The sequence below is a fragment of the Mus pahari genome, chromosome 12, assembly GCF_900095145.1.
Source record: "Mus pahari chromosome 12, PAHARI_EIJ_v1.1, whole genome shotgun sequence".
NCBI classification, from domain to species: Eukaryota; Metazoa; Chordata; class Mammalia; order Rodentia; family Muridae; genus Mus; species Mus pahari.
In genome coordinates, this window is record NC_034601.1 from 82,804,289 (window position 1) to 82,827,067 (window position 22,779).

Here is a 22,779-nt window from a genome sequence, read left to right on the forward strand (position 1 = left end):
TTGCAGTGACTCAAGGCAGGACAGAGAAATCAGCTTTCCGGCTGAACCTGTGAACAATGGGAAAATCACAGCACATAATATGCGTCTTATGATTTGAAAACTGTAAGAAATGAGCTGGAAGTGGCTGTGTGCCTGTAATGCTGGCAGTGTGCAGGCAGAGGCAGGTGGGGCTCTGTGACACTGCAGACAAAGGCTGGATAAAAGTGTCAGGAGACAGAGCGCAGCCACCTGTAAAGAAGACAGCTCTGCTTTTCATGAGATGCTTGTGTGCCATCAGGGTCTCCCGTCTCTCAAACAGGAGCATGTTTACAATGGTCTTTCCTACTTGGAAATTCCTGGGCGGGTTCATGTTTGGAGTCCTTTGGCTGTGCCTTATCTGATTGTATTGAGGGAAGAAAGAATTATTTCACCAAGAGTTGCTTTGCAGACAAGTTAGGAAGTACCTCTTAACACTGTAATAGTATACCAGCTTTGAAAGGGTTCTCATAACAATAACTCTTGAAAGGTACAGATTAGACACTTAAAGTTTATCATTTATTTTATCCTAGCCATCCATGTGACAAACTAATTCTTTTGAATCAAACTTGAGAAGAAAAAGTATCTTGAGCTCTGCGAGCATTGGTGGCCTGTGGTTTGCTTCTAAACGGATTGGTTTCTCAGGCGAGCATGTCTCTGCATAGTCCAGCCTGAACTTTCAGCTGAATTCTTCTGTCCATTGGAGGATAAAGCTGTCAGTTCCTGTTTTTGAGTGTGGGAAGTAAATTTCATTCTCTACAAATTTCTGCATGTCAGCGGATTTAGTGCAATCATAACTGTTTCTCAATCTGCTACTAAGGAAAAGTAGATTCCCTTGGACTGTTTGAGATGGTTTTATTTCTAACCCTGAAGCCAGCTTGTTCTGCTTACTCATTCTGGAGCATGGAAATCTAGAGGCTCACCTTGTCTTATTACACTTTGGAGGGTAATTGGAGACTTGTGTCTGTGGAAGCTTGAGATACTGGGCTGAGCTAAACCAGAATCTAACCAGCAACGTGATTAAATAAATCAGTAGCTAAGAGAAGTAAGGATATTTACATTCTCCCTATTTCACAGGGTGTTGTTAGAATCACTATAAATAGACTTTTAAAGTTGTAGAATGTATTTAAGTTTTGACAAGGAAAAGCAAGGTGTTAGCATCCCATTTTTTTGTCTTTGACACTAGAAATGTATGTTGATTCTGTAATTTCCTGCTGTGTGTTCTAATAAATGTTTTGTATTTGTGCTCTTGGTTAGGATGCTATTCTATGCCTTCTGTCCTATTTTTAGTCCTTCACGATGAGTCTGGACATAGCTAAGTTAATAGCAAGGTAATTGAAGTGTGTGTGCCAAGTGCTCGCCTGAATATCCTCTGGCCTCTCCACTTTCAGGGTTGAGTTACTGTTTACAACGACACATTTCACCTTGACTGGGCAGTCTGATTCCATCTGCTTGTTGTCTGGCCATCTTGTGCCCAGTGTTTGTTTAGTTCTATGTCTCCGCTGTTCTATGTCTCCGCTATTCATCCCTTTAATCTTAAATTTCAAGAGGGTTGGTTTAACCGGGAAAGATTGGCTGTCTAATAGTCAGTCAGAACTGGATTGTTCATGCCCTGTGGCAGGCATTTGAGAACCAGAACTGATATACCACAGATCTGAGACCCCACTGGCCCTGGATTTCTCTTGTGTGATTTTGATGGTGTTGTCATTTTTCTGATTGGGCTCTTCTGCTTGCTGTTGGCTAACCAGGCTGAGTATTTGACACAGTTTGCTCGTGCTTCATGTGGGTTTTGCAGATGTTTAGTGCCTTTCAGTTTGGCAGAAGCTCACAAGGCCTCATACCAGTACTTTTCCAGCTTCATTGGGAAGCAGGTAGTCACAAGCGCATCACACAACACACTAAGACAATATGTAGGTTTTGCAATCTCTAACTTGTAGCTTTTGAAGATGTAAGGATTTGAGCTGGTGGCTTTCAGGGGAAGGAATCCTCTTTTTACAGGGTGTTTTTTTTTTTTTATTTGTTGTTTTGGTTTTTTCTTGTTCATGTTTCAGTTTTGTGACATTTAGAAATGAATAAACATTTAGAACAAATGAGATGACACACAGAAGCAGCATCCAGAATCAGTAATCGAGACAGTTGCCTATGGCTTCTGGATGTTTGAAAGTGGCTCTCATTTGATCATGCAGCTTGAATAAAAGGCATCCTTGACAGACACCTTGTTTTTTCAAAGGTTCTTAAAAGCCAGTAACAGTGTGCTTTGATATCAGGAACATAAAATAAACAGGCAGCCTCTGAAGTTAAGGTGAATTTGTTTGATTTTTCAAGTCAAATAAATGAAAACTATTCCTGAGAAAGGTGTGTGAAATTGTGTGTAGACCGAGAGGAGCCTTTCACCTTGTAACTGTCGACTCTAGAACAGTACAATTATGGAATAACGCTACCTAGTCTCTTTAAAAACAAAAGGCTTGCCTCCTGTGTATTAGAATGTTAAGTTTAATGTTTTGATCACTTTATTATTTTCTTGAAAAGGCATCAGTTTGGTCTTACTATTGGTGCTATATTTTATATATTTTTCCCAGAACCTCAGGTAACTAGTGTGAAAATTGTATGGATGATCTTACATACAAAGTTAGGAGCTAATAGGTCATTTCCGTTGTGTTCCTTGTAACATATTTGGTATCAAAGTACATTGTAAAATCGTTTCTTTTTGCTTTAGCATTTAATTGTTGCTTCAAGGGGAAAAAATTGGTTCTGCACCTTTTATAGATATTTGCTATAGGAGGGATCTGACTGGGAAAGAACCCTTGCTTAGTTCTGAGTGAAGGTGAGGATTTAGTGACCACTGCAGACAAAAGGGGTGGTCACATGGCTCACTCAGGACTTCATCCAGCACACAGCTTCCCAGCCCTATGACAGATGCTGCGAGCCCAAGACATCCTTGCTCTCCAGGGAAGTCAGTGAGCCGCAGTCTATAGGGAGTCCATACTGAGAGCACAGGAGAGAAGGGTTCTTCTAGATGCCACCCAGGACGGAGGAGGCGGGGAACCTGGGCCTGGCTCCTCAAGAGGAAACGCTCTCTCTGAGGCTACTTCTGCAGCCTTGTCTGTGGTGCTTGTCCACCACTCTGACTGTCAAAGGTTGACATAGAAATTATGGACACATTTTTTCTTGGAGTGTTTCTGAGAACTATATGCTTGTTTTTTTTTTCCCCATATATTTCTGTTGTTGCCCATGGGCAGTGTCTGTATAATTATGCAAAGTGTACTGTAGAACTTTGAAGCAGCCACCTTCCCAGAGCCAGCTTTTTTTTAAATTGTTTGACATTTTCATATATTTTTATAATGCATTTTAGTCATTTTGACTTCCACTCCTCCCCACCCCCGCAGGAACCCTTTTCAACAGTCCCTGTCCTCCAACCCTGTCTTCTTTTGTATGTGGCCACTGAGTTTCATAAATAACTCACTTAGGAGTGGGTGGAGCTTACTTAGTGGACCAGAGACAACTTGTCAGTGACTACACCATTAGCCACACATGGCCCTGCCCCTTGAAAGGAGCATTCTAAATGCAAATCTGCCCCTGAGGATCCTGTTCAGTGTGATGGCTTCCTCACCACAGAGAATCATGGGAGGTCTGTCTCCATGATGTTGGCACCTTTGGGGACTTTATTCCCCCTCTGTGTAGAAAGCAGCTTGGCAGGCACCCTTTCTTCATTCCTGCCTGTCTGTCTGCTTTGACCTTCTTGCTGCTCCGTGTAGCACTCGGAGGCCAGCGTGTCTCTTGACCTGAGCATGGCCTTTCTTTGTATCTTTATACTCATGATAATCTTCATGTGATGAGCACAGTAATCGATTCAAGCCGAGATTTGTCAGTTTGAGTTTTTTTTTGTTACAGTTGCAGGGTGATAATTTAACAACAGAAGCTGACATTTGGAACTTTTTACTCTGCATAAAGTAGGGGGGGTCCAGGTGCTTTACTTCTGTTAAAACTCAAAATTAGCTGGGTGTACTTGTGCACGCCTTTACTCCCAGCAAGCACACAAGAGGCAGAGGCAGGTGGATCTCAGTGACTTCCAGGCTAGTCTTCTTTACATAGTGAGCTCCAGAGCTCCACAGAGAGACCCTGACTCAAACAGACAAAAGTCCCTCACTCAATTACCATTGTTAAAGAGAAATTATTCTGATGTTTGTTAAAATGGAAGGAGAGGCTTTATTCTCAAGACTATTGAAAGGAGCGGGAGGAAGCAGCCTCAGCTCCCCAGTCAGTTAGGACAGATGGAGATTTATACCTGTGTGGCCGAGTCAGTGGGGGAGGGGAGACACTGAGGGTGGGAAGATGACTCCTTCAGAGCTTACTCTACTAGTCTGCTTTGACATAGACTGGACACCTTAAGCAACCCAGGGTGGTAGGCATAGTTGAGAGGAAGGCTTAAAGGCCTGGCTAAAGTTTGGTAAGAAGAGACTTTGTCAGGATTAGGAACTCCTGGGTTCAGAGCCACTTGTGTTTAATACCTGCAGTTTATAGATCAATATCTGAAGCTTAGAAAACTGGAGCTGGAACACTTGGTCACTGATAATGTTAAGCTGTTGCCACTGTTACCTGCCCTTGGTGCGAGTGTGCTCAGTTCATTCTAACTGCTGTGAGATGAAGAGGTGTGTGCACTGAGGACAGCTCCGGCTGCTGCTTCCAGTGCCATTGCCAAGGTGCGATTCCCCCTGCGGCATGAACGTAAGTGCTCGACACTTGGCTGAAATGGAGCACAGATGGTGTGTCTGCACCGGTCGGTATCCAGTTCTGTTCCCTTTAAGTAGTCACCACTTTTGTTTTGCAAGATTCCTGTGTGTTGCCTATTATAGTAGTCAAAGGAAGGAAATGAAAAATAGGATTTCAGATGTTCTCAATAGAAAGCTTAATTGTAACCATTAATCAGCTATCTATTTTCATGAAAAAAATCATAGTGTGTACTTCCTTTGGTTCTGTGGAGTTTCTGTAGTGTATTAGAAGACACTCACTAGCTTGTTGGCAGGGGCCTGTTCTCCTACACCTGGGAGGCTGTGCTAGGATCTCAAGTCTAAACCCATAGAGAGATCTTATTTACCCTCTCTCTGCTGCAGGGGTGGTGGCATATACCAGAACTTCCCCCCGCCCATACTTATGTTCTTTAGGCAAGGTATGGGGCTGTTTGGATGTAATTGCCACACCTGATTGATACTGATACCCTGGATGGAAGTCGGGGCCCACACAGGCTGAAGTGGGCCGCCTCACTGCATTGCGCTCCCAGCCCCTTCTCTCTCTGCCAGAGGCCAGGCTGCTGCTGCTGCTGCTGCTGCTTTTCCTTTTTGTCTTTTTTTTTTTTTTTTTTTAAAGATTTATTTATTATCTGTAAGTACACTGTAGCTGTCTTCAGACANTCCAGAAGAGGGNNTCAGATCTTGTTACNGATGGTTATGAGCCACCATGTGGTTGCTGGGATTTGAACTNCGGACCTTCGGAAGAGCAGTCGGGTGCTCTTACCCACTGAGCCATCTCACCAGCCCCCCTTTTTGTCTTTTTTAAGCCAGAATGGTTTTCCCCAATGGGCCTTAGGGAGTCTTAGGCAGCTCAGGAGTCCACAGGGTTCTCTTGGTTTATGTAATGCACGTGGAAGTAGAAACAGTCATTATTCAAGCTTTTTATTGTTAATGGATATTTATAACCTACCCAACTTCTCTTAGTTTTGCTTTTTTTCTATGTTTTCTAAAACTATGCACCTTATAGAAGTTTGCTCTTGGTGAGCACTTTGTGATTATGTGGCAGGTTTTTTTTGTTTGTTTGTTTGTTTTCCAGACAGGGTTTCTCTGTGTAGCCTTGGCTGTCCTGAAACTCACTCTGTAGACCAGGCTGGCCTCAAACTCAGAAATCTGCCTGCCTCTGCCTCTGCCTCCTGAGTGCTGAGATTAAAGGCTTGTGCCACCACGCCCAGCTTATGTGGCGGTTTTAACCTATTCTATGGTGTTGAACATACAACCAGATTCTTGCCTGCTCTCACTCTTTATGTGTTTGAGACAGGGTTTTCTTGTGTAACCCCTGAACCCTCAGTTCTGCCTTTATCTGCCAAGTGCTGAGTTACTGGTGTGTGCCGCTGTGTCTGACTTCCAGAGCTGGCAATGGTTCTGTGGTAAAGCCAGCTGCCATGCGCGATGACCTGAATTCAGACCTTGGCACCTATCAGATCGAAGCAGAGAACTGACCGGCGCACCCTGCCCTCCACACATGTGCTGAAGCCCGTTCGTGCACACAGGCACAGATAACATAGAAATGCTTTTGGTTTGTAATGACACCATGGTGCCTGTCAGTTGACATCATTTAGCTTTGGATTTTTTTTCCAGGCAGATTAATGGATGATGAATCATTGGTGCAATGACTTTCTACTTTTGCTTCAGAGCTGTCAGATTGCTTTCCTTAGCAGCTGGCATAACTGGCCCTCCTGGGGGGGGGCTCTCCTTGATATCAGAAATCTCTATCGACTTTCTGTCTTTTGTGGCCTTTATTTATTGCTTGTGGAAAGTTTTTCAAGTTACAGTGACTTTTTGTAAGTAGGCCAGATTCCTAAGTAAAGTTTCCCTCTGACAAAAGCCTGGTGAGATCATTTTAGCTCTCAGACATGTAAGAAAAGCTTGGTTGAAGAGGAGACGAAGGGTTAGTTTTATAATGTCCATATTTATAGGAATGATGTTTAGTGAGCCTTTCTACCCTTTAGTAACAATAATTACTTTTTCAAAATCTGTTCAGTCTTGGAATCTTGAAACTTAGCAGTTTGAATGAATTTTGTAAGAATGAAATTATGCACCCAGCTCTGGAGAGAGCAAACCTCCTTGAAAGTAGAATTCTAGATACATTCATTATATTATATTTAAACATTTTTACATAAATATAAAATTAGCTCATATAAAATATTGGTTATGAGGAGATTTTGAACCTTTCTTAAAAGGTATGAAATTGAAAAAAATCTGAACTTTTTTTTCTTTTGAGTTACATTGTCTTTGTGAATTTTTTAAATCAGAAACTTTTAAATTTTCTTTGCTGTGCTTTTTAAAAAAACTTTTCAATTCTTTTTTTCTCCATTAATTCATGTATTTATCCCGATCACAGCTGCCTTTCTCTTCCCAGAACCCTCACCCCTCACTCTTCTCCTTCTATTTCAAGAAGGGAGAGGCCCTACCTGGTACTAGCCCACCCTGGTTGGTGGATCACATCACTGCAGGATTGGGCACATTCTCTCCCATGGAGGCCAGACAAGACAGCCCAGTTAGGGGAGCAAGTTCCACAGACAGTCAACCGGGTCAGGGATAGTCCCCGCTCCAGTTGTTGGGGGACCTGCCTGAAGATCAAGCTGCACATCTACATTTACACGGGCGACCTAGGTCCAGCCTGTGGACCAGCCTCTTCTGTTGGTGGTTCAGTCTCTGAAAGCCCCCAAGGGTCCAGGTTAGTTGACTCTCTTGGCCTTTGTGTGGAGTTTCTATCCGCTCCAGATCCCTCAATTCTACCCCAACTCTTCCACAAGACTCCCTGAGCTTCCTCCAATGTTTGGCTGTGGGCCTCTGCATCTTTTTGGGTCAGCTGCTGGGTGGAGCCTCTCAGAGGACAGTTATGCTAGGGTCTTGTTTGCAGAATATCATTAGTAGTGTTAGGGATTGGTTCTTGCCCTTGGGATGGGTCTCGAAGTTGTGTTTATCGTTGGTTGGCCATTCTTTCAGTCTCTCATATCTTTTCTGTGCTTTCTTAAAGAAAAGAATGCGGCCCCTGGTGGCACTGACCACAGTTGTGCTTCAGCTTTTCTCTTATTTTCTCCAAATTGATCGAGGTGTATTTTGATCAAGTAAAGTGAGAATAATTACTGGAATCAGTAACCATTGCCTGCTAAGATGATCTGGATTTCTGTTGTATTTTGGTGATGCGAATGCTTTGAACTTTAGTTCTAAACCTTTCAAGAAGTGAAAAATCAGGCTGGATTGATGGCTCAGCAGTTCAGATCAGTGACTGCTCTTCCAGAGCAAGTCTCATTATGGATGGTTGTGAGCCACCATGTGGTTGCTGGGAATTGAACTCAGGACCTTCGGAAGAGCAGTCAGTGCTATAACCTGCTGAGCCATCTCTCCAGTCCAGTTGGCTCATTTATAAAGGCTGTACTCTCCTTGCCTTTTACTGTGCTCCATCAGCCTGTGTGCATTGTAGCCACGTGCAGCTGGCACACTGCTGTATGAAATAAGCCAAAGAATCTGCTAGGACATCTCCTGAAGTTTGAGTGTCATAGCATTACTGTGCACACGTGGTGCCTTCTGTGCTGTAGCTGAGTAGTGACCCCAAAACCTTCCGGTCACTGTGCTCCCAGTTTCTGCAGCTAAGCTCTACTCCAGGCTGCATTGCTGGTCTGATTTTTCAAAAAACAAAAACAAAACAAAATCCCAACATGGAAGTATAGATAGTGCCTTTTGAATGTTCCCTTACAGTGACTTTACTTGCTTAGAAAATGGTTTTTCACAGCCTCTCCCTGTCTCTGCCTCTTATGATTCAAAATGATAATGAGGGCTCCAAAGATGAGACTGTCAAGATCCACTTTCTCCCAAGTCTCTTTCTGTCTTCCCTCATTTGTCATATGTCTTTTGCAGCTGTGTTCTGTTCCCTAGTGAAGTCGCTTCTTCAAATATTAGAATAAGGGTAATTTAGAAGAACCAAAGTTAAAGTCTGCTTATTGGAGTGCTCTAGGCAAGATACCCAGCATTTCTTTGTGGGAGGTAAGCTGCAAGAAAGATGCCAGTGAGTGTTGCCAAGTTACATGCCAGCAGCTGGGCCTGACAGTGAGTGCTGGACAGCGGGCCTTCCTGTCTCCTAGAGCTTCCCATAGGCTCCTCCCCCCACCCCCCACCCCACACACATCTGGGGGAAAGGCCTGAGCATTCACTGGTCCTCCAGATACAATGGCTCTAATCGCCTCATCCCTACCCCTTTTAATTAAGCCTCCCTCCACTCTGCAGTTTTTGAGCTAATTTGTAATCTCTGTGTGTTCCTTTGCAGCACATGTAGAAGCCATGTGACCAGACGGCATTGATCAGGATGCTATATGTTTGGGAGCTGTCAGTTCCTTTGTCTGTTTATTGTCTGTCTTTTCTCTGTGTTTCTAAAGAGCTTTGTATACCTTCTGTCTGTGTGTGTAATCTTATGGGTGACTTTCTGCTCTTTGTCCCTCTGCTCAAATAGCTGTCACCGAGTGGAATGTTTCTCACTTATTGGGCAGGGTACAGTTGCCTCTGTTTCTGCTTATTGCAGACTCTATCTAAAAGATTAGGGCTTTTCTTTCGAGTTGTTTTGTGTATTTGTTCTTTACAGTTTCTCATGGGTTCACTGTGTGTTCTGGACCCCTCCTTCCCTCCTGTTTCCCTACTGTCACCACAAATGTCCTTTTCCTATTTAGATTTGGCTTTGTTTATTGACCCACAGAATTTAACCAGGCCTGTCTGTATGACCTTGAATTTGGAACCAGCTATCAGAGCCTGAGTTTACCATCACTATACACCTGGATACTATGCCTCCCCACTCCAGACTCTATTGTTTGCTGATACATCAGGAGCACGTAGTAGGGCCCTGAGTCACTTGCCCTTCCTCCGCTGTTAGGAGGCCTGACTTGTATGCCAGTATACACTGATGCCGTGAGTTCATGGTCGCCATGGCCGTGCCTTGCTTAGAAGACGGTGTTTCACAGCCTCTCCCTAGCTGTTGCCCCTCTGGTCCTTACATTCTTCTCTCCCTCTGCCCAGAGTTCTCTGAACCTCTACGGGTCCTGTGAATCTTACGTAGGTTTGAACCCTCAATCATTCTTTAGTCTTGGCATTTTATGTAGACTAAGTCTTTGCATTTGCCTTTATTCTCTGCTAGAGAATAAAGAGGCATTTCTGTGTGAGACTGGCAGTAGCCTTTGTTTGTGGGTATAGATTTCGATGATGTTTGATAGTGTGTCTCTCCCCAAGTGTCTAAGACCTCTGCAGTCATGGGATTGACCCAGGTTTAACAGTACTAGGTACCCTCCATCTCCCCATCTGTGACCTTGGCTGACGATAGTGGTGACGAGCTTCTTTGTGCATGTTAGGGGATTATTTTATAAAGATTATTTAAAAGGATATGTAATTATAAGATTTCTTTGAGGGAATTGCTGCCAGTAACTAAGTGAAAGCTTAATATGTGTTCATAATCTACTTTAGTCTTTGAATCATTAAGCCAAAATTAGCCCTCTTTGAACATATTAGAAGTATAGTGATTATATGAGCTATATAATTATTGATTTTTCAAGTATTTTCAGATTCTATTGTATCTTTTAAAGTCTTTTCTAATTTTCAAAAAAAACCTTAAAAGTTTCAAACTTTCAGGAAGATTATCAAATCATTAAGATTATCAAAAATAACATACCTGTTTTAAAAACTATTTAGAATTATTTGATATAAATAAGGTTTAAAAGGTTGTAATTACACCAGTAATTTTCACTAGAAATTTTATTCCTCGTTACTAAAATTTGCCTACATTAAGTTGTCATATTTAGATTTATGTGCTAGAAACCAAATCCCCACTTGCACACTTAAAATTTTAATTTAATATTTTATGTTCATCTGTATTTATGACAGCCAGACAATTGCAAATCAAGTGACAAATTTTATTTCAATATGTTTTTACCATTACAAATGGTATTTTATAAGTAGTATTATCAACATTTGGAACTTTAGTGTAAATACCAGAACTCATAGATCAGTATTTATCCTTTTAACTTTCAGTAATTAGCTCTTCTTTCCAAAGCTAAAATGAGAAGATTAAAGACTTCTCAGACATATTCTAGAAATGGTTTAATAATTTTAACATCATCTAAACTTTGAAAAGCACTGTTTACCCAGTTCTAGTATTTAGTTTATTTGTTTTCTGTTTTGTTTACATAGATATAAGAGTGTTTGCCTCGCTCAAGCTCTCTAAGCCCAGGCTAATATGTAGCTGGTCTAGCATGTTCAAGGCCTGGGGCTTGATCCCTAGCAATGCTCTCTGCCCAGAAATTTGAAGCTTGCATGCTTATGGTTTTAGAAATTTCTCAAAGCATGTACTTTGTGTTCCGTTCAGAAAAGAACAGTTTCGTTTTCCTTGGGAATTGTTCTAGGCTGCTAATAGGGCTCCCTTCCTCTCCTCAGTTCTCTGGATTCACTCTCCTGTCCCTTTTCATGGACAGTTACGCTGTGGACACGCTAGTGAGCTAGAAATAGTTCAAAAGATTTTTTGTTTATTTGTTTTATGTTTTTTGAGAAATGGTTTCTCTGCCCTGGTTGTCCTGGAACTCACTCTGTAGATCAGGCTGACCTTGAACTCAGAGATCCACCTGCCTCAGACTCCCAAGTGTTGGACTTAAAGGCATGTGCCAGCACCACCTAGCCAGTAGAATTACTGTTTTTGAACAAGACATATAGCTTCCATATATCAAATGCTTATAGTTTCTGAAAGTGCCCCCATCCCCATCCAAGAAGTAAGCGCTTTTGATGTATAAGTCGGTTATTCTAATGATCTTACATTGCCTCTTCCACAGTCCCTTCAGTGGTGTGCTGTGACACTTATAGGCCTTTGGGGTTCTTTTTTTCCCTCCATTCTGTTGTCGGGTCTTCTTTGCTTGTATTTGTGTCCCTGGCAACACAAGGCTCCACCCTGACTGGTTTCCAAGACTCAGTACTTTCTGATTGATGACGTTCCTATTCCTGAAAGGTTTTGATCACCAGCTAAGAGACTACACTGAGTTCCTCCTTCTTCCGACATTTGCTGTGCTGTACGCCTGTCTATACTGTTTCCTCATGTAGCACTTTGATGGACTCACAGGCCCACAATAGAAATAAATTGGCTAATTACAGATCAGATGGTCTTTAATTTTTCAGTAGTTCTTTTTTGATGCTTAACTGTCCCTCCACATTCACACACATTCTGTAATAACCACCTTTTATTGATTGACTTCAACTCTTGAGTAAGAAGGGACACGCTAGTAAATCAACTAAACTAACCATAGCTCCATTCAGAACGGACTTTGAGTTGTCCTTTGAATGAGATAAGACCTACAAGTTAGCTTTTAAGACAATCTTAAAATGTTTCAATCGCTCCAGGCTGTGCAAACAGGAAGGGCAGAATCTGTTCTTCCACAGCTCAGGGGAACAAGCCAGACATAGTAGTAGGTACTGCAACTCCAGCAGTGGGAGGCAGGGAGAGCCCGGCAGGCTGTGCCCAGGCCTCCATATGCACGCTCACCACATATACTCATAGATACACATACACACATACACAAACACACACACACACACACACACACACACACACACACACCACAACGCGTGCGCGCGCGCATTAAAACCCCTGATTCTACCTTCAGTTTATATGTTGTCTTTAGAAAATCCTTCAGTTGCCAGGCATGGTGGCGCACACCTTTAATTCCAGCACTTGGGAGGCAGAGGCAGGTGAATTTCTGAGTTTGAGGCCAGCCTGGTCTACGAAGTGAGTTCCAGGACAGCCAGGGCTACACAGAGAAACCCTAAGACATTTTATACATCATCATACTTTGTTCACGTTACACCATGCAAGTGCATTGTTTTCTCCCCTAGTTGCAGCCCTAAGGTCCCACCACCTCAATACTGTCACACTGCAGACTGGTGACAGCTGCATAGCTTAAGATGGATGTGTTTATCAACGTTCTTTTTTCCCAATAGCACTTGCGAGGGTGTAGTTCCACCATATCCTTGCCAACACAGCATGGTCATACGTGTTCCAGTTAGACTTGTAGCAAAACGTGCCACATGCATGTGTTTTCTGCTTGGCTGACCTGTTGAACATCCTTTCATGTGTTGCATTGAGTTACGAGAGTCCTCTGTGTGTGCTGGACACATGCAGAAGTGTTAGTATTTTAATCTTTGCTATCTTTTAAAGAATTTTTTTTAACACTCATGAAGGCCAATTTACCAGTTTTTCTTTTCCTAAATATGCTTTTTTCAGTCATAAGAAACTAGCCCAAAGTGTGAGCATATCTTCCAACTTTTAAAACCTTTTTTTGTGTGTGTGTTTGTTGGTTTGTATAAAGCTTGTGTGGTTTTATATCTGGTTCAGTGGCACATTTTAAATTAATCTTTGTGTTAGGTGATTTGGGTTAGCTAGGTTTGGGTCAGTGTTCTCTCGTTTATTCTTCAGAAATACCTGCATGGTTGGTCTTGCTATGTTCAAAAGGCTTGTTTCCTCTTTAAGTTGCCTGTGTAACTTTGCCAAAAATCAGTTGGCAAACAGGTATGGCTGCCCTGGGCAGCAGTTTGGAGGTTCTTGACTCTTTTTCCTTGCAGTCACACACACCCCAATTATACTCTTTAAAGTCTCAGTGGTCCTTCTGTTTCTGTACAGTTATTAATGCCAGCTTGCCAGTTCCCACTCAAAGGCTTGGAATTTGGGTTCAGATTGCTGTTGGAGGAGGATTGCTGTTCTAACAAATTGAACCTTAGAGTTCTTGGTGGTATCTTTCTGCTGTTCAGCACTTCACTTTTTCTTAGCAGTGTTTCGTTAATTTCAATGTAGAGAACTAATGTTTGTTTTGTTTTAGACAGCCTCTCACCTATGTATTGCAAACTAGATTAACATTCGACACATCATGCCCTAGGCTCCTTAGTGCTAAGATTGCAGGTGTGTCCACCATGAGTCATTTCTTTCATGTAATTTATACTGAGTAAAGTTAGTTTTGTGGTGCAACTCAAAATATGATTATTTTTCTTTAAACAAAACCTTTTAAAGTATTTGCCTGCTGATCCATCTCTTCTTCCTAAAATTCATGAAAGAAAGAAATATGGAAGAATTCTGCTAATTTTTATTTAGTACATCTACCTTTTACTATGCAACTCTTTTAAGTTTGCTTACTGTTGTCTTCTAGATTTTCTAGAGTTCACTGATAAATTGTGTGCCTGTGGTGTGTGTGTGTGTGTGTGTGTGTGTGTGTGTGTGTGTGTGTGTGTGTGAAGTCAGAGAACAACTTGCTAATACTGCCTGTCTCTGCTGTAGGGTTCTGAGTATCTCGCTTGGGTCCTTGGGCTTGGCTACAGGTCATCTTACCCAGTGAGCCTCTTGCAAGCCCTGTTGAACTTTTCATAGACTATGTCTCTCCTTTTGAAGAGGCTTCCTACTAATTCTGTTTCACTAAGAGATTTTTAAAAATCATTAGTAAATGTTGAGTGTTTATGAAAAACTTTCTTCTGAATCCATGGGAATCATAATGTGGGCTTACTGCTTTATGCTGTCAATAAGATGTATTAATTCATTTTCAAGTGTTTTATCCTTTTTATATACTACCATGATTTAAATTGTGTTTCATGAGTGGCTTTGCATCTGTACTCTCTAGGGATCTTGCTGTGCCCTTATTTATTTTGTGCTGTCTGGATTTTGTGTTAGAGACAAGGGATGAATAGCAAGTGATGTCTCCTGTTTGAAAAAGTTGACATGACTTTTGTGTTTTTTCTTCCTTCTATGTTTGATAGAACTCACTAGTGACACCAGTGTAGGTTATGGCTTTCTTTTCTAGAATTTTCTTATTCATAAGGTTTTCTGTAACAAACACAAGAAGGTTCAAACAGTGTGATTCTCCTTGTGTACACGCAGTGGCTGTAATTAACTTGTAAGAAGTCTGTCATCTCCCCATCCCTTGTCAGCATTTCTGGCTTTCCTCTCTTAATTGTAGACTTGGTTGGCATGATCTTCACCTCTAGACAATTTACATCATCCTTGGCCATTTTATTTAAAGAACCAGATTTTAAATTTCCTTTTTAAAATGCCTTTTCTGTTTATATTTTTATTATTTGTTCTACTTCTGGTTCATGTCGGTTTTCTTTTTCTGCATCATTTAATGATGCTGCGTCATATTTCTAGCTATGCTCCTGTGCAGAAATTTCCATCCTTTTTAAGCTAGGTTTCTCTTTGTCTATAGAGAACATGAATCTTCCCATCCCACTTATCTCATTTATGTCCCCTTTTGTCTCGTGGGGAGAATGGCTGACACTTCCTCTGAAGACTTTTGTTAACGGGGATTTGGCACATGTTGATTTTATTTTGTTTTTTGAGAGTTTATTGTATTTGTCAAAACACTTTTCTCATTGTGACCAAACAATACCTGATAAGAGACACTGTGAGAAAGGTTTATTTTTGCAGTTGGGCGTGGCCGCCAGAGTATGGAGCGGCTGATCACTGGATATCCATAGTCGGGAAATGAAGAGAAGAACATTTGTGCTCACCCCACCTCCTTTTTATCCTAGACGCTGGCCATGGGGTGCTCTGAGCCACACCTAGGATGGGTCTGGAAGTCTTGGTTAATCTAGCCTAGACATTTCCTCAAGATGGTGCCTGGAATTTTGTGTCCTGACTGATCGTAGATCCCATCTGCAATCTACGATGCGGTCAGTATTAACCATCACAATGTGGAGAACGCTAATCCTACCCTATAGGTGCGATTCCACATTGTCCATGGTGATAGAGTGCTGACTGCGGGTTTCTCCTCCGCGTTACTTAGCACTCTTAGTTCCCTGTGTCTAGTAGGGCTTCATTCTTCCCCCAGCTATCAAGACTAGTTGTGTGCCACCCCAGTTGTCTTGTGAGCCTGAGAGCAGTGTGGTACATTCACAGACTGGGGTGTTCTTGTCCTCTTTCTTCTTTCTTGTCTTCCCCACACTCTGCAGGCTCCATGGGGCTTTTCTGTTAGTCTCTTGTCCAGAAATACTGGATTTCTGTTAGAGTTTTGATCTCTGCACCTCAATTCACTCCCTAGCTCCCTGTCTGGGCTCACCCTGGAGCAAGGCTCATAGGGAACAGAATTGGAGGAACCTGATTTCCCTTATAACCCGCTTGAGTAGCCAGCCTTGTGTGCTTTGAACAGAGTCTTGGGCTTACTGAGGGGCCTGAGGGTTTGCAGCAGGCTTCAGGAGCTACAGCAGAGTTGGAGCCCAGCTTGTGGCATAGTGCATGTGATTCTTTTTCTGAAATATAGAAATAACTTATAGATTATTTTTCAGATCTAATAGTAAAAGGGTACCTGGTGTTGTGTTTGCTTGTAGTCCCTGCTAGGGAGGCTGAGGTGGTACAGTGGAAATACCACGGAGGTACAGCCACAGATTGCCCAGGCATTAGAAGGTATGTGGCAGGCTTCTAGCCCCGTTCTTAGTCCAGCTTTTGACTGGACTAAGAACTCCTTCATTCTCTCCTCACAGTGGTTTGATTTTTATTAGATAGATTCTATAATAGCCAGCTCTGATCAATGACTGTAAGAGCCCCAAGCTGTAGTTAGAAGTGGAAGAGAGAGAAAGCGTTATATCGCAGATGTTGGATGCAGGGTGGAATCTGCGCTTGTTCAATTGCCCCTTCACAGATGCTCAGCGCAGGGCAAGTAGACACAGCTACCAGAAGTGCTAGGGTATGAACTTGACCTAGTATTGGTCCCAGTCTTTCTGTCAGCTGTCTCTACTTCCCCTTCATCGTACATGCTGTTCTGGGGAGAGAGCTCTAGAGGGTGGGAATTCATCTCTGTGGTAAACAGCGATTACTCTTAGGTCCTGGACAGGGGCTGATACTAATTATACTTTGGCCGTAGAGTTCTGTTAGTTTTGATTCTCTCAAGGAGCTGTGAAATATTTAAAGTAAGGTATAACATCAGGTGTGCATGAAAATATGAACAATGAATTTAAGCTTATTTAAATATTAGTGTGCTTTTTAATATCTATATATAATAGCAAATATTAAGAGTATACTGAGTGGGGCAGTTGTGGCACACTCCTTTAATCCCAACACTCGGGAGGCAGAGGCAGGCGGATTTCTGAGTTTCTGAGGCCAGCCTGGTCTACAGAGTGAGTTCCAGGACAGCCAGGACTAACTACTCAGAGCAATCCTGTCTAGAAAAACGAGAGAGAGAGAGAGAGAGAGAGAGAGAGAGAGAGAGAGAGAGAGAAACTGACTATAACTTAATTGAGGGCACCTCAGTTTTTCTCTCTGAAGTGGTTTTGGTAACAAACATTTGTTTCTCGAAGATTTATTCAAGCTCATCTCTAAAATTTTCCTGATCATATATCAGTTATTTCCAATCATTTTTATTTTATGCTGTTTTAAGAGTTTTGTAATTTCTAGGAAGGTAGATAGATCCCTTTCCTCAAATTTTGTTGCTTTATTGTACATGAAACCTAGCTGAAAAAAAAAATAGCATGCTTGTCTGCATTGTGTTCATTACAGTAAAGGTCTAGAATAACTTAATAGTAGCTAACATGTCACTGTAATTCTGTGGTGTTGGAGAAGGCGGAGTAGGATACTAACTTACTTAGCATATGAGGCTCAGATTCAATTCCCAACACCAAAAGAAAGAAAAAAAGTCCAGGATGTTAACAAAAGGAAAAGTATGTGATTGCTTCATTAGTGACTAAGAAAAAAACTTGTAAAAAATTAGCATCCATTCCTTAATAAAAACCTTAAGCAAACTGGAAGTCCAGAGAGACCACTGAAACATAAAGGCACAAAGCATAACAAACCACCCACTGGAGTGCAAACTTCCGACAGCCATGGGTGCTTCCGACACCTAGGCTTCGAGGGATCTAGTAAACCTCAGATGTTTGCAAAAGAAATGAAATGGCCCAGAAAGTGGTGCCGTCTGCAGTCTTTGGGCACAAAGGGGTTAGTAATCTGCCTTTGCCTTACAGTAGGCGGTGAAGGACTGAGCTTACGCGAACGGCATATTTTCTAGTGTGTTGAGTTGTCTCACTTGGCTTTAGAAATTCAAAGCTGAGCGTTTTTGGAAAGATGTCAAAGAAAGTGTGTGACCTGTCACTCACACAAGCCTAGTGTGAGAGTTGGGTGAGAGAACACGTGCTAAAAGCTTCTGGGAAAAGATGATGACACATGCAGGTATGCTGGGAGGAGAGGGCCAGCTGCAGCCTCTAGGGAATTGTCATGTCCATGTCTGCCAGGCTGGCAGACCTCTGCTTAAGTCTGGTGCCTTGGCCTCGGGTGTGTTCTGTCTTCTTGCCTTAATCAGAAACAATGTATCACTCATTCAGAAGACTATCACTAGAAAACAACAGAAGAGTCTTAACGAATTCCCATAGAGCAAGCATGCTCCATATCCTCAATGATTAAGATTAGACCTTAAAACAGCAAAGGGGGGGCTCCAGCCATCTTGTCTAAATGATGGGAGAGGGTGCCACAGGTGGCCCATTTTCAAAATGGGAAATCTTTCAATTTCCCTGTTTGTGTTGGGACCGTCCCACCGCTAGGTGACTACTTTGGTCTCTTCTCTCTTTAGGAGAGACGGCTGAAGGAGGGTCTGAGAATCAAAGGGCCACTATGTGACTGCACATTCTGTGTAGGGCCCTTACCACAGTCTAAGGCAGCATGAAGATGGTGGTGCCACACCCTTCTCACCCTACCCAGCTTCTCTACTGAAGGTGAGCAGGTTTGAGGATGCTGACATTTGGAAGTGTCCTAAGGAGGCAAGTCGGTCTACCTGATTGTCTCTTAGTGTACATAACTCCCACCCAGCCTGCTGCCTCACTGTTAATGTAAAGGGGAATCCAGGCATCACCTAGAGTTGCACTCACAGCAGCCAAGGCAGCCAGTGACAGGAGGGACAAGGTGGACCAAATGGCGCAAAAGACAAGAAAACTAAGTCAGAAGTCTGATGTCGTTAATCACTATAAAGAGGCCGAGTACTAGGAATAGGTGGGAGCAGTAAACAGGAGAGAGCTTCCAGGGCTTCAACAGGTACTTGGAGGAAACTCCACACTGAGTTTGAGGTGTATTAAGGCAAGAGAACACCATATTTTAAGTTTCTCTACACTTTGTTATTGCTGTTGTTGTTAAGCTATTGAGATGGTGTCTTCACTTTACAGGGCTTCACTCCCTTGAACTCCTGAGCCTCTTGCTCCCTCTTTCTGTGTGCTGGTCTTACAGGCACATACTAACATATCTGACTGAATTTATCTAAAGATTTTAATGACTACTTCTGCTCCTTTTGACTGGAAATTTACTGTAACAGAATTAGATTAGGTCTGCATCAGTTACTTTTCTATTGTTCTGATTAGACATCATCACCAAAGCAGCTTATAGAAGAAAGACTTCATTTTGGCTTACGTTTCCAGAGATTTAAGAGTCGTGATGGCAGAGGGGAGGAATGGTGGCTGGCACAGGAAGTAGGCAGGGTCCAGGCGTGATGGTTGGAACAGGAAGTGGAGCATTTACATCTTGACAGACTTGGCAAACCATGAAGAGTAGAAATGGGGAGAACCTTTAAACTCTGAAGTCCTGTCCCAAGTTACATACTTCAGCCAGCAAGGCCACACCAACTCCCCAAACATCACCACCAACTGGAGACTAAATCCACTCAAATTCAAACCCCACCACAGACAAGTAGAAAAATAGCCATTAAATCTGAGGTTTGTATCCGGGAAGAGGACTTTGTTTCCTGTTGGCTGTTTATGAACTGATGTACTTATGCCTGATGGGAAAGTTTGGAACCTGAGTTTGACGTTCTTGGCAGGCATTACTGGATGCGTAGTATTTAAATGTTTCTTGAGGTTTTGTTTTGAGAAGAGCTTCAGGAAGCTCAGTCTGGCTTTAAACTCACTATGTACCTCGGGCTGACCTTAAACTCTTGCCTTCACCTTCTAAATGCTGGGTTCAGGCCCAGGAAGTGTCTCCTAATGTATATGTTAAAGAGTCACCCTTATTCCTGTGTGCACACGGGCAGCACGTATGAGTGTGCGTAACACGGTGTGAGTTTGTGAGTGTGGGGGTCAGAGGAGCTTGGTGAAGTGGTTTCCCCTTCCACCTTTATGTAGATGCAGGGTCAAGCTCAGACTGAACGCTGTTAGCCACAGAGCCACCCTGACTGCCTGTCCCTCACAGTCCTCATAGAGCAGTTGAGTGTTGTTCTTAGTGGGCACGGCTGTAGCGTTTGTTGCCCTGTTCTCATCACTCCCCTTTCTGTTGTTTTCCCTTTGTCTGCAGTGCAGGGTGTAATGCACAGGGTTGTGCATGACTAGAAGAGAAGAGCTATATGCCTGCACAGTGCGCCCCTTATATTCAGTGCTCAGTGAGAATCCTTTAGTGGTGGTGTATATATACAGTTAAGATATGCTAAACCGTATCACATACAACTCCGGAGATTAAATAGGCAGCCATGCAGAAGCTACCTGTGACAGCCCCCCAGCTTCCATATGGTTTCTGGCACTGAGAATCTACCCGGGGAATGAGAATGGGGCCCTTTTATTGTGACTGTCACTTGCAGGTGTGCACTCTAGCTCTGGTGTTGGCATTAAGATTAAAGACAACAAGTTAGCGGGTATACACAGATCTGAAGTTTTCTTAAACTCACGTGTTGCGTTTTTTAATTACAGGCGTCGATCAGCAAGGTGAACGTAGTAGAACCATGGCTCAGTTTCCCACACCTTTCGGTGGTAAGTTTTCAAGGTTTCTTTCTTAATATAAGTTGGGGCCATATTTTAAGACTTTACAATGATGGGAAATTTCAAGTAAATTAATAAGTTGAATTGGGCTAAGGTGTAGCTAGGGGTAGAGCTCTTGCCTAGCATGCATGAAATCCTGTGTTCAATCTTCATTACCACAAAACCAAGCCAACTTAAATAGAGAAAATTACACAGTCAACCCTCATTTTATTCCATGAGATGCTTTGGTGATTAGGACACAAATTTGTTTCTTTGGGTTGTTTTGAAGTAACTCTAAGACATCTTAACCTCTCATTGCTGAAGATTTTAGTGTGTTTATTTATTAAATGATACCATTACCAAACCTCTAAAATTTAGGTATAAATTATAGCTATTAAATTTACCTTATGTCCATGTAGGCTTTAGGCAACTTTTCATTGTCTTTGTTCAAATAGAAACCCAGACAAGGTGGGTAGAGGTCCTTGCTCTTAGGCGGTGCGCACCTCCCGCATGTTGCTTGCTCGGCCTTAATGGATCACGTTGTGCTATCTCAAAGCCTGAATTTGAAGCATGCCATCTTTGCTGTTTGAAAGTCATCAGTCTGGATCAAACGTTCTTCTGGCGTGGTAAAACATGCCTTGTGTTTTCTTTGTCAGTGACTGAGCCCAGCTGACGGACGCTAGGCAAGCACTGGGCAACACCTCAGCCCAGACTCTGTAACAGAGCAAAGCACACTGCCTTGCTAATAGGCGATCTAGGTGGGGTAGGGACAAAGCACAAGGTCTGAGTGCTTGAATGCCCGCCCTCCTTAGGCTCTGCATTCAGTCTTCAGCAGTGCTAAACCCCAAACAGATGTGAAAGGCAGTTGCAAAGAGAGTGAGAAGGCACCGTGTGTCCTCCTCTGAGCAGACTGACAGATTCTCTGGGATTCCAGACACACCTGCAGACTTTTTCCAGGTCATCGGCTGTTTCGTATGATCCCCATTTTTTGTTTTGTTTTTCCTTCTTAACTAACGATATCATTTATATTTGTTTATTTTTGGCTTTCATTTTGTTTGTGATTGTGAAGCTCAGTAGGGCAGTAAAAGTCCCTTTGCCTTTGCAGTGAGCACTGCTGGTCTATGAGGGAAGGGGTGTCTGTGTTGGGCACCTTTCCAAGCTGTACGGCACAGTGCTTGGCAGAGTTCGTGTTCAGTAAATGTTTTCCCTGCATTTCAGTGGAGCCTGCCATCACTGTCAGGCACACCCTACCCTGCATGTGTGAAACATGGCCATCGGATGTTTCCACATCAGGGACAGTGATTGGCTTTCACAGAGTGTTTTGTCCATCACCTCGGATTACTTTAGTGGATTGTTTTAGGAGACCAGGAACTAAAATGTTTAATTACCTACATACATACATATATGCATACGTACTTTGGTCATTAGTTTTATCAGAAAATTCATTCTTAGAAGCAACTTTAATGAGGCACAATTGAGACATCATAGAGGTGACTCACTTTAAATGTACCATTTGGTGATCATCAGTACATTTGCAAAGTTGTACAACCATTACCAGACATTTGAATATTTTTATAGAATCTCAGAAGACTCTTAATTGTGCTGTATACCAACACCACCACCATGATTTTTTTTTTTTAATGCTCCTCTTAAATTTTTGTAATTTTTACCTGTGACATTTTAGGCACCTGAAATCAGAGTTTAGGTATCAGTAACCTAAGACTCTTAGTTTTGTGTAAATAATTACTGACTTCCTATGTTTTCATATAAGTCTAACTGTAGAGTTACAGGACATGCTTGCAGCACAGCAACAGAACTTCGAGTGCTGTGGACACTGTGTGCCTGACAGTTACTTTCCTTGGTGAGTAGTTGTATCTTGCCTTCGAACTGCAGGTAGCCTGGATGTGTGGGCCATAACTGTGGAGGAAAGGGCCAAGCATGACCAGCAGTTCCTTAGCCTGAAGCCGGTATCGGGATTCATTACTGGTATGTATTGATCACCATCCATACATTCCTACTGAGCAGCAGGAAATCTGTTAGGCAGAATGAAAAGGGCGCACATGCTCAATGGGCCATTTCATCCATTTTGCCCTAATTCGGAACCTGTATTTTTGTTGTTACTTACTGTCTTAGTCAGGGTTTCTATTCCTGCACAAACATCATGACCAAGAAGTAAGTTGGGGAGGAAAGGGTTTATTNGGCTTACATTTCCATACTGCTGTTAATCACCAAAGGATGCAGGACTGGAACTCAAGCAGGTCAGAAAGCAGGAGCTGATGCA

At 42.6% G+C, this 22,779-nt stretch overlaps 1 protein-coding gene across 6 annotated transcripts in view; it reads left to right on the forward strand.

Moving 5' to 3' along the window:
- The window catches only part of Itsn1 (intersectin 1), a 184,505-nt gene that overhangs the window by 29,939 nt on the left and 131,787 nt on the right, over nucleotides 1–22,779 (forward strand). For 5 of the 6 annotated variants that reach the window (XM_029544799.1, XM_021209493.2, XM_029544802.1 and 2 more), the window contains exons 2-3: nucleotides 20,451–20,510; nucleotides 22,392–22,484. In XM_029544799.1, coding sequence (XP_029400659.1) covers nucleotides 20,483–20,510; nucleotides 22,392–22,484 — 121 coding nt within the window. In that variant the 5' untranslated portion in view covers nucleotides 20,451–20,482. Of the gene's footprint in view, nucleotides 1–18,402; nucleotides 18,501–20,450; nucleotides 20,511–22,391; nucleotides 22,485–22,779 lie in introns of those variants that run through there. The other variant, XM_029544800.1, reaches the window with a different exon arrangement.